This window comes from Callorhinus ursinus, unplaced genomic scaffold, assembly GCF_003265705.2.
Source record: "Callorhinus ursinus isolate GAN/ISIS: 27379988/994484 unplaced genomic scaffold, GSC_fseal_2.0 scaffold27, whole genome shotgun sequence".
NCBI classification, from domain to species: Eukaryota; Metazoa; Chordata; class Mammalia; order Carnivora; family Otariidae; genus Callorhinus; species Callorhinus ursinus.
This window is the reverse complement of record NW_027397089.1, coordinates 91,084-103,706: the sequence shown is the minus strand read 5'-3', so window position 1 is coordinate 103,706 and position 12,623 is coordinate 91,084. Positions and strand designations below refer to the sequence as shown.

The window sequence follows — 12,623 nt, the reverse complement described above, 5'->3', positions numbered from 1 at the left end:
TGGTAGCCAGCACTCAGACTGGGGGGGGTGCATGCACACAAATGACTGACAGAAGAAATCTGAGCCCAGCTTTACAAGATGGATCAATAAGTTGTATTAGCAAATAAAAGATAAATTTCTAGACTTACAAAATAACCTAATATTTTGACTGTTGCCTTGAAATAAATGTTATGCCTAATCATTATTCTTAAAGTTGAACAGTACCCTCATATTATTTTGACAGAGTGAGAAATAATGATACCGAAAAACAAATTTCAATTTTAATTCTAGTTTCCGATGCATTTTAGAAGGGCAAAATTGTTTGCCAGTTAATTCATTTATTGTTGAAAGTTAAGTAAAATTGGCATTGTTTTTAAAATTAAAAGCAAGAGAATAAAACGAGTTAAGTGTCTGGATAACAGTATTTTCATTCTATTCAAATTCTAGTCACTTCAGCTTGAATCAAGTTCTTCAGTGTGTTTTCTTTTCTTTTTTTAACAGGAAGTTATTGATAGTAGAATACTTTGCCTGGCCTTGGTACCTCTTCCTGTGGAAAAGGAAAGCTGGATCGTGTGTGGGACACAGTCTGGCATGCTCCTGGTTATCAATACTGAAGATGGGGAAAAGAGACATACCCTTGAAAAGATGACTGATTCCGTGACTTGCTTGTATTGCAATCCCTTTCCCAAGCAAAGGTGCCATAGTGAATTTGACCTTTGGGAGAAAATTACATACCTTTTATATGACTGAATTGTGTGGAAAACTGTTATTGCTTCAGCAAAAACTGCTCATTTTTAACATATTTCTATTTATTTGCATATTTTAAAGGGCATTGTGGGAGGCCACAAAGATATTCTTATAGCTCAAGCTGCGGCCGTTATAAAACAGATCAGTCCCTTCTTCAGGCCAAGAAGGGCCTGCTGGTGTTACTTCAGCTCTGGTCTATTTCTTTACCAGCCCTCACATCAGTTTGCTTTTCATTGTAGGACCTTTTCAGGGATGACTTTTTCTTTATCCTTTTTTTGAGTATTAATAGCCTGTTATGTGCTGGTTTAAAACATATCAGTTCACTATCAAATTGAGAAAATATCCAATAAATGAATTGATAAGTTATTAATAGGTGAAAATGACTCAAGCATTATAAGTTGTGGAGATCTCATTTCAAAGGAATTTATCTAAATGGCAGGATTGCAGGTGTTAAGTCACAGGCTGATTGCTATAATACTTGGGGCAGGATGATTTCCAGGAGCCATTAAGATTATACCCCATGTATGATTCTGGTTTAAGTCAATACTGGAAAATAAATATTAGAAAAAATGTGAAACTCAAGTTTTTGGCAGCTGAAATAGAAACTCCACGGGCAGTTTTGGAGTTGAAATTATTTGGATATCGTCAGAGAAAAATTTCATTGATGGCATTAAATAGGCAAGGAAGACTTTATTTAAGTTTATTGCAATAAGGGACAGAGACTGAACTCAGCTCTCTCTGCTGAAACAAAAGGTGGCAGAGTTTTTAACGCTGGGGTGAGCTAGTGGAAGAGTATTGGAGGACTTTATATGTGGGGGGGGGTCAGTGTGATTAGGCCTTCTGTGTTTGCTAATTGTTGCTTATTTTATTTTATTTTTTTATTTACTTTACTTTATTTTATTGTTTATTATGTTCAGTTAGCCAGCATATAGTACATCATAAGTTTCTGATGTAGTGTTCAGCGATTCGTTAGTTTTGCGTTATTGAAGTTAGGCTCCTACCCTCCCACAGAGACTGGGAGATGGCGCCCTGCCTTTCTTGATGATTACATTTCAAAAGGAAGGCTCCTAGTTCCCAGAGAGACATACCTGGGCCTGGGCCGTAAAACTGACAAGAGTCTGGGAGGGTTACATCTCAAATGGGCAGAGAAAGAATTTACAGTTGTTAAGTTTTCTAAATAAATGCTGTAAGAAAAGGGAGGTCAGGGGCCCATAGTCACGCAGAAACCTGTCTAAAGTTTAGTCAACTTTAGAGGGGAACGTTATGGCCATCTCGGTCAATATCACCATTCTTTTTATAACAATTTTGATATTTTTTCTTTTAGCAAGCAAAAAAATTTTCTTCTGGTGGGAACTGCGGATGGCAATTTAGCAATTTTTGAAGATAAAACTGTTAAGGTAAATGTTGAATCCATTCTACATCAAAAATTGTTTTAAGGTATTTGTTTTATGTATGCTTATTCCCACCCCTCTTCTAAATGACATAAACTCCCTAAGAGCAAGGTCAGAAATTCTGCTTTTCATCTTTTTTTCCTAAAGTCTTGCATACAATAGATCCTCTATAAATACTTGTTGACTGACTGTACATTTTATATGAATGAACTAAGGATAAAATGATAAATGAGATCTGATTTAACATGTTAGTAATGAAAATAATTCTATTTTTATATAAATGAAATGATAATTCCTTAATATATTGTGGAAAAAACAAAACTTAAGTTTTAAATCTGGCTGGCCACCAAATTTTTCTTTAGTCTGGAAGAAATCATATAACTTTCTGTTCTTCAGATTCTCATTTATCAATAAAACATTTATTCTTTCCTCCATCCATGCATCTGTAATTCCATCTATTTATCCAACATCCTACCCATTTATACTCCTTGTTATCAAAAAGCTGATTATCTGATGAGAGACAAACAAGTAGAGTATAATCCCTGAGCTATTTCCTGTAAATTTTTTGCATGGAGAAGTACAGAGATTGGTTTGCATTCCACTTGAATTGAATCGTGTTTTCATAAATCCTTTGAAAAATGTATCTTGAATTTTTATTTTAAGACCTCTAGCCATTTACGATGGAAAAGTAGCTTTTAGAAAGCACAGCAAATTATACAGCATTTCATTTTGCAGATACTCAGTTTATTGAATGTGTTTCTCTTCTTGGCAAAGTGTAAAGGAGCCGCTCCTTTGAAGATACTAAATATAGGAAATGTCAGTACTCCACTGATGTGTTTGAGTGAATCCATGAATTCAACTGAAAAAAACATTATGTGGGGAGGATGTGGTACAAAACTTTTCTCATTTTCTGATGATTTCACCATTCAGAAGCTCATTGAGACAAAGACAAATCAGCTGTAAGTTATTTCTATCTGTACAATTAATTTACTGCTTTATTCATGTTTATTCTCTTTATAATCAATATCAATAATGCTATTGCAATCCAAGTAAAAATCTTTTAAAATGCATAATTTATTTTTCTATTAAAGATATCATCCAGCCTCATCATGTTTGAGATAAAATATGAAAAACCATGATAATCTTAGTAGTATTTATCAATCTAAATTTGTAACAATTTCATTATCTCTGTATCAAATTAAACATGAATTTGATAGGCAATAAATTCAGTATTTTACTTCATCTGTGGGTTTTACATATGTGTTTTGGATAACTCCCATTAAATGTTGATTATAAGAAACATATGCCTCAGGAATAAAGTCATCTCTAGATTTGATAATTACACAGATGTCCTCTCTACAGCAAAGTTAGTGATAGCCACTTTCAAGTGAAAATAAACTATAAACCTTGTCCCAATTTGTTGTTTCAATATTTAGAGTTGCATTTTAACCAGATCATTGCAGTTGGTTCTTCTGTATTCATTCCTAAGGGAGAAGCAGCATAGGTTGGTGGATAACAGCACAAATTGTAGTTCAGATACTGGCTTTGCCATGTATTGATTATGTAAACTTGGGCAAGAACTTCTTAAATACCCAGTCTTCTCTAACCTGAGAATTGTAATATATTCTATCTCAAAGGGATGTTTGGAAGACTAGACAAAATTAATAAAGGGAGCTAACATAATGCCCAGCACTTGGTAAGCTCTAGTAAATATTAGATATGATTATTAATTGCTTTGAGTCACAAATCCCTATCTTGGAATATCGTGGTTTTTCAGTATCTACCCAATTGCCCAAGACCAAAATTCTGGGAGTAATCCTTCACTCCTTTGTCCTTTATTCCTTTGTCTACTTAACTCTCCTTCTAATTGACTCTCATATTCTTGTATTTCTCACTTTTCCTACTGCTGCTTCCATGGAGCAGGCTGTCATCCACCATCGATGACCATGTTATCAAGAGCATCTTTCTAACCAGTTCTCAACCTCTGATTGTGCTCCCTTTAGTCCATTCGCAACATTGCAGACAGAGGGGCTCTTCTAAAATGCAAATCAATCTGATGTCAGTCTCTTGCTTAAAACCCCCTGTCAAGTCCCATTGTCCTTTACATGATGTTCAGATTTCTTAAGAGAGCTTACCAGACCCTTGCTTCCCTCTCTAAATTAATATTTTGCAGCCTCCTTGCCCTCTGTGCTTTAGCCGAACTGAAATCATCTCAGTTCTCAAAGACAGCTTTGTTTATTTCCCTGGCTATATATTTAAACTAGGGTTCTCCCTCTCTTGGATGATGACTGTGTTCCCTGCTGAGTTTAATTCAGATGTTGCTTCCTCTGAGTGGTGGTCTCTGATTCCACCTGTGCAGATTAGGTGCCTTGGATTTGTTCTCCCGTTGCAGCTCTTATTTCCCTTCATTGTTATAAAAGAAGTTTCAAAAATGCTTTCTTAATAATACTAGACCTACTGGTTTTCAGCTTGGCCCCACTTAGAAACCACTAGGTAGCTGAAAATAATCTTCTGCCTGGGACTCACCTCAGACCAAATAAATCAGAAGAATTCATCATGGGGTGGAGCCCAGGTGTCAGTATTTTTCTTTTCAGGCTCTCAGGTGATTCAAAAGTAGAGTTGGGGTTCAGATACATTGCTATGTATTGTAGGTTCTCGTGGGTGAGGATTTTTGTTTTCTGTCATGTTCACAGATTTGTTTCCTAGTGTGTGGTACATGTTTAGATAAACTTATTCTCATTCTGGAATTTACACTTTTAACCAACCTAAACAAGCCTGAAAATATTTAAAAAGAAGGGCCTCCAGTTTTCTTTTTTTTAAATTTCATAGAGCATGTTATGAGATCATGGGTATCGATGCCCTACATTTCCATGTAAGATTTGGAGTATAAACACTTTACCAGAGAGATCACCCATAGACATAAAGCTTTCAAAGCTGCTCAAAAACATGAGGCTCAAAGCTGCGCACCTCCCAAAAGAGATTAGGACCCAGTTTCATAGACACATGGAAATATTTACTCTCTTCTCAAAAAGCACCTCCTGTTGCCTTGGTCTCTCCCTGGCTAAGCAGATACCACATCGCTGATTAGATGCTGCTTCATCCTCACCGCCCTCCTTACTCCTCGGTGTGCACTGACAGAACCATGACGGGTAGTAAAAGGTGATGGGGCCTCTGGAGCCAGGGGCCTCCAAAGACTTGTGTAGAGTCCTGCTTCTGTACCATGCCAGTCAGGTGGCCTTGAGCAAGTTATTTAGCATTTGTAAGCTTTCTGTAATTACAGATACTGAGATTTATAATATTTTATAAGATTTTTACTGAGGATCAAATAGGATAACACACAAAAGTATTTTATACATTCTAAAACTATGGACTATTTGGACTAGTTTGGCTGTCTTCTGTTAAATACAGCAAAACTCGGGAAGGAATTGCCTAAAATGGAGTGGCTGTCTGGCAACACGTGTTTTTGCCTCCTTCACCAGGACAAGAAAGATGGAGGAAAAAATCTTCCTACCCTAGGACAAACTAAAGATTTTTTTACACCCTGTGACATTTTCATGTCATTTATCTGATTGTATTGCAACTTTAACCATTTTTACTTTTTCGTGGTTGTTCATTCCTTCTGTTAGTTCATTCTTCATCCATCCATTCTTCTGTCCATCCACTTCACAAACTGCCCACTTTGTTAACCAGGCATTTTTCTAGATAGATACTCACCCATCTATCACTAGATAGATAGGTACTTGGTGACTCTTCACTGGATTGTAGTTATATAGAAAATACATGGTCCTTGCCCTTAAGAAGTCACATTTATAGTCTAGTGTCAGGGACGTACTAATTCATAAATACAATTTTACATTTCATAAGCTCTGTAGTATTACAACTAGTACCAGTGCGGGAAAGGGAATGACTGGTGTATTTTGATAGGTCAGGGATGAATTCCAGAGGAGCTGACATTTAAGTTAAGCCTCAAGGACTAACTAGGAATTTGCCATGAAGATAGGGCCTATGGTAGCCAATCTGTATGCGAGAAATGAATAGTAGTGACATTCTTTCTTTCCCTCTAGGTTTTCTTATGCAGCTTTCAGTGATTCCAACATCATAGCGGTGGTGGTAGACACGGCTCTCTACGTTGCTAAGAAAAATAGCCCATTTGTGGAAGTACGGGATAAGAAAACTGAAAAACTCTGTGAACTAATAGACTGTGTGCACTTTTTAAAGTAAATTAATTGTTTTTTATTGTATTTTATTGTGGAAAGAATACAATGTGACACTGATCCTCTTAACAAATTTTTAGGTGTATAACATATTGTTGACTGTAGGTACAATGTCATTGGTTCTTTATTTTATGCTTGTAAGAGCTGTCTTTACATTTCAGATTTCACAGAGAAAGGAAGTATGACTAATAGTACTTTGTTTCTACCTCTAGCTAGAAAACTAAACAAACAAAAACTCAGAAACAAAATTGTTACTGCTTTTTAGCACAATCTCTTGGTATCTAGCAAATTTCATTTTGGAAAAAAAAGAAACCTAATGTATATGGTTTCTTCAAGGTATTCCAAAAATATTCTCTAATCAAAAAATAGTACATTATTGAGAGTGATCATACTGGATTCATTGCTGATGGTACATCTAGTGATGTCACAGTATCGATGTTTCCTACTTTTTTTTTAAAGATTTTATTTAGAGGGAGAGAAAGAGAGTAGGAATGGGGGGAGCGGCAGAGGGAGAGAATCCCAAGTAGATGCCTTGCTGAGTGCATAGCCCGACATGGGACTCAATCCTATGACTCTGAGATCATGACCTGAGCAGAAACCAAGAGTTGGATGCTTAACCAACTGAGCCATCCAGGCAGCCCTCAAAGTTTACTACTTATTTTATCCTATAGGTCCAAGGATACTTTGCTCTAAAGATAAAGTCACAAAACAGTTTTAAAAATGGGGGATAACCTACTGGACTGACCAGTGCACTAAGTCCCTAAGGACGAAGGGTCAAGACACGAGACTGACAGCCAGTTCTTAGTCTGATCCAGCATGTCAGACACAAATCTCAGACTTTAAATCAAACACATCTTTTGTGTGCTGCTGCTGGGAAACAGGACCACTGCCAGCCTTATTTGCTAGCCACTTTATATTTTTTCTTTTGTTTTGTTTTTACTATGTAGATTTTTTATACTCTGGAAAACATTTAGATTATGCCCTATGTCTTTAAAATGAGACTTCAAAGTTTACTCTCCTAGGATCTTTTCGTTTTTCTCTGGATGGTAAGGCGATTTATATTCTGAAGTGCTGGGAGTTCTGGCTGATGAAGACTCCCTTACTTCCTGAAGTTCTAGAAGTATTAGAGTTCTTTTATTTCTCGACACCTCATTTTTGTCATGAATTATTCATTGGCTCAGGGAAGAATTTAGTGGTTGGTATTGATATCTTATACATGCAAATGACTACAATTTAATTTTCCTTTGTAAATTTTAGACTTCGTGGAAAGCTTTTGAAAATAACTTTTTCTATTTATATTGGGCAAATTTATTCTTTTCTTTACTGAATTACATAGGTTTATTATTTATAAAAATTATATCCATTTTATGTACTTTAGAATTTCTTGAAGTTAAGGGGCTATGGTTGTGTTATCTTTGATAATTTGTTTCAAGTAGAGAAGCTACTTCGGCCTTCTCTATTTAGCAAAACCAGTTTTGTAGGATTTTAATGATATAAGATGTATACTCTCATGTATTCATAATTTAAGATGCTGTATATATTATTTATATGTAGATATACATCTATTTTATCTCTTAGTTGTTGATAAAACTATTAATGCATACTTTATGGTTTTAGGGAGGAAATGGTCAAAGTAAATGCAGAATCAAAGCACAAACTGTCTTATTCTGGGAGAGTGAAAACCCTCTGCCTCCAGAAGAACACTGCTCTCTGGATAGGAACTGGAGGAGGCCATATTTTACTCCTTGATCTTTCAACTCGTCGAATTATACGTATAATTCACAATTTTTGTGACTCTGTCAGAGTCATGATGACAGCACAGTTAGGTAAGTTTCTTTCCTTTAGATCTTTTCTCGTATTGTCTGAGATTATAAAAATATGGTTTTATTTTTAATTTTTCTCTCACTTTCCAATGTCATTTGAAGTGTCTTGGTCACAGAATGAAACAGGAGTGGGAGACATTTGGAATGGGGTCATTAAAAAAATGGAGAGAGTAGATGCTCTAAGTCCCATAGAGAAGCAGATTATTGCGGCTGAGCACTAAATTTGCATCTTGCTTCTTATACCTAAGGCAAAAAGAGGAAATAGATAATGTTGAGTATTTTTAAATTTTAACCAAAGATATTAAAGCAAATGTTTATTTTGATCAGTTTAAGCTTCCCACCCTTGTTAAGTTTGGTTTTTCATCCTATAAGCAAATTTATATTCTTGTAACAATATATGCTGAACTCTACAATGTGCAAGTGTTGACAATCATGATGTTTTACACAAACTTCATCTTTTCTTGCTCTTATTTTTCTATTTAAATATGAAGAAATCATAACAGCATGTGAAATGTTTTTTACATAAATACATTCCATTGTCTTCTTTTAACTAATTACTTGGCTTAGAGTACAGTATTAGCTTATATGCAAAGTTGATCATGAAAATAACATAATGGGATTACGTTCTGCGAAATTAGAGTTTATATAACTTGAGCAAATACGTCATAATGTGTTTGACAGGTGAAGAAAAGAGTAAATTCCTTTTACAGGAATATACTAAGCAATGACAAGTGTTTCTCCTTACTCTCACCCAGTTTTTATGAATGGATGTTGGAGTTGCACAGAAGGAGTTAGATTAGATGCTGTGAGTGCTTGGTTAGCTATCAGGATACATGTCCACGCAAGCAGAGCAGTAGGTGTCTAGTGGGCTGTCTCTCTAGTTTTATTCTACCAAGGTTGTTCCAACCTCTGATTTAATTCGTATGTACTTTAGGACCCAAGTGGTGGTTCCTTATTGACATTATCTGGGATTTCAGTGGGTTTAATTGATTTTTAAAATAAAGGTAAATTTGAACAGAATCTACAAGGTGTGGCAGGCACAATATGGCTTCACCTCACCTTCCTAGCTTCTGCCCGTTACCACATTCCTCCCAGCGCTTTCTGCTCTAGAATAGTGTTCAGGCCCTCTGAAATACCGTGCTTCATACTGCCACAAGGTTTTTCATGTGCTGTTTCATTCTTGGCTTATTTAACTTAAGTTAATGTAGCTAACTAAGCCAAGAAGATAGACTAAGTTAAGTCTTTCTTCAAAATGACAGTTCATGTATCAAAACCCCTGAGAAGTCAATAATGATGAGGTCAAACTTCTTTCTTGGGGGCTCTCATAACATCTCTCTTGCATAGCAATGGTCCTGGTCATGGATTTTTTTCATTAATGTCAGTCACCTCACTAGAACATAAACTCCATGTGGGTTGAGTTTGCATGTGTTTGTTTACCCCTTTACTGCTAGGGCTTCTCTAGGGCCTCTTAGCAAATGACTTGGGAAGAAAGTATGTCTCAGTGACAGACTCTCAGTATATACATCCATCCAAGTGCTTCACATTTGACTAGTGGCAAAGCACCTTCATGCACATGATCTCATTTAATACTATAACTTGGGCTGTATAAACATTAAAACCATTTTTCAAAGGTTAAATTGTTTTCTCAGATTGACACAATTCATAGAAATTATAGCAAGGAGTAGATCACAAATTTTTGAACCTTAAATAATTGCTTGTCTTGGAGAGTTTTTAGTCAATATAGTTGAAGTGTCTCCTAAAAAGTAGAATTATAAAGTAAGTTCCAGGACTTTTTAAAGTCCAACTTAACATATTGTTTTAACAGAAGACTCATATTTTTTTAAAGGAAGCCTTAAAAATGTCATGCTGGTTTTGGGGTATATCCGGAAAAGTACCGAAAGTACACAATGCCAAAAAGGTAATGTTTAATAAGATACTGTATTCCAAACACATTGCAATGACATTGATGATTATAACATGTTATGTGTTTTATACATTTATAATAAATATAACATATGCTATAATACTTCAGGCAGTTTTAATTGGTAGCTTCTTTAGAGTGTAAATAATTTAAACATAAATCTTCAAAATTAAGTTTCAGTGATTTAGCAGTGTTCAGTATTTTTTGAGATAAAGTAGAAATACCAACCATTATAAAATGAGAACTAGCCCACATTTAAGCTAAATGTGGGTATTTTTCCTTACAACTTACCAATAGCCATATTAGGTCTGATTTTGAACAGTGTTTGAAAAAATGATTTCTTTCAAAAAATGAAATGTTAGATTATTAAAGGTCCATACTCTTTTTGAAATGTAGTAGTTCCTGTAAGATGTTTTAAACATTTTCCAAATGGAGTTTCTTATAAATAGCAGTAATTTAGTACATTATTTTTAGCTGTATTTATATATATATATTTGTACAAGACAACTAAATATAAATGAACAAAATTGAAATAAAATAAAAATGCCTTATGGCCGATCTTTGAAACATGGTTTCATTTTTTTCTTTTGTAGAGATACAATCTTGTTTGTCTGTTTGGGACATCAATCTTCCACATGAAGTGCAAAATTTAGAAAAACATATTGAAGTGAGAAAAGAATTAGCTGAGAAAATGAGAAGAATATCTGTTGAATAAGAGATATTGGAGATATTTGTCTTTGGATGGGAAGATTATTCTCTTGTAAATATTTCTTTAAAAGTGTTTACATATGAAAAGGGTTCTTCCACTTTTTGAAATAGCTCATGTGCATATGAGGGAACTTTTATATATCTTATTTTAAATATAAATATGTGTAAAAATAATTATCAGTGAAAATATGTTTTGAAGAACTATTGAAAATATAACATATTTCCTACACATCCTAATTAATTTTGTGGATTAAGTAATGAAAGGAAATCTAAAAAGTACATAATTGCAGGAGTCATACTAAAATTTACAAAGTGACTAATTTTGTTGCTGTTATCTGTAAGGAAAGTAAACATTATTTAAAATTCTGCACTTAAACAAGACTGTTGTTTGCTTACTTTCTAGGTATTCTGCAAAGTAGAATCAAACTATTAGACCCGTTTCACATGTAATACATTTCTTCTTAGATTGCTCTTAAATGCAGCTATCACATAGGCTTGTAAACCGTCAATGAATTTTCACTAATAAAGCCCTTCATTGGGATGTGCGTTCTCTTCGTTGCTGATTCAAACAATGCATTTCATGCAACTTCCTTCCGTCTGGAAGAAAATGTCATGAAAAGTGCTGATGAGAAAATGTAACATGTTGTCATAGCCAGGAAAAACACAGTCACTTTCTCTTTTACTATTTTGCAAGATTCTATCTTTGAATGTGGATACCCTGAAATTTGTATAATTGGTGTAAATACAATGTTCAGTCTTCAAGTGATTTTTTTTATGTTTTAATTTGGATTCTCAGTGGTAAGCCAGACCTCTGGTTACTCATTCCTAACCTCTGCTCTAACACTTCTACCCACCCTCTTCCTAAATTTGTGACTCTGCAAATCCTGCATCACTCGGGAAAAAAAGCACGTTTCCAGAATTACAGGATTCCACAACTCCCATTAGGACCATGGGCACAAGTATGTTAACACTTTAGTTTGCTGAAGAAGGAAGGAGCTTCAGGCTATGATGGGTAAAAATACTTCCTAACCTAGTCTCCTAAGTTATACCTAAATTGTTTAAATATCTTCCCACAGTAAGAATATCAGGGCCAAGTATCTAGGAAACAATTTGAGTGCTGTTCTGTTTTAAGGAAGAACATTTCTGGTAAATTCGTTGGCCCTGGCCAATATTCATAATTTCAAACAATTCCCTGTGATAGGATAACCAGTCCATTTAATTCTCAGAACTGACTGATGTTGTTTTATAGGATGATTTTAAAAATAATGGAGGAGTTTGTTCCTGTGATATTTCTCATTGTTCCTTTGTATTTATTGCAATTTTTTACAAAGATAATTATGAAGAAATATATAAAATGAACATTGTATTTGAATGGAATAATAAACATTTTTAAAGCATGTTTAAGAATTTTAAAACTTTGTGATGTTTTATTTTTCACATATATGTCTATAATCTGTCTAATATGAAATTTTGCATTAATGTGTGTATGAGATATATAGAAAATGCTAACTAAAGTTTTTTCTTTAGGATTTATTCAGTTTTCTATCATACACATAGTTTCCAGGATCCCAGGATAAAACCTAGTAGGCCTGATCTATTTCTTTTTCAAGTTTTCATAAAAATTTTCTTAAGTAGGATTATTCACTCTTGAGTACAGTAAAAAATGACTTTAGAACAATTTATAAAAAATTGACAGTTATTTTAAGTTTTTTCTGTCTAGAACCCCCAAATAAGCTACTAATCTTTATAAAAGCATAAGCATTTATCTTAAAAAAAATATTTTGGAGCGGAAGTTTAAATTTAAAAAGGGAGCCCCCGTTGGGACACCTGGATGGCTCAC

At 34.6% G+C, this 12,623-nt stretch overlaps 1 protein-coding gene across 6 annotated transcripts in view; it reads left to right on the top strand.

Moving 5' to 3' along the window:
• The window catches only part of LRRK2 (leucine rich repeat kinase 2), a 141,248-nt gene extending 129,050 nt beyond the window's left edge, over positions 1 to 12,198 (top strand). For 3 of the 6 annotated variants that reach the window (XM_025879596.2, XM_025879594.2, XM_073877696.1), the window contains 7 exons: positions 481 to 674; positions 2,051 to 2,123; positions 2,892 to 3,076; positions 6,182 to 6,334; positions 7,949 to 8,157; positions 10,001 to 10,072; positions 10,669 to 12,198. In XM_025879596.2, the coding sequence (XP_025735381.2) occupies positions 481 to 674; positions 2,051 to 2,123; positions 2,892 to 3,076; positions 6,182 to 6,334; positions 7,949 to 8,157; positions 10,001 to 10,072; positions 10,669 to 10,790 (1,008 nt within the window). In that variant the 3' untranslated portion in view covers positions 10,791 to 12,198. The other 3 variants (XM_025879595.2, XM_073877694.1, XM_073877695.1) reach the window with 3 other exon arrangements.
• The last annotated feature ends 425 nt before the right edge of the window (positions 12,199 to 12,623 follow it).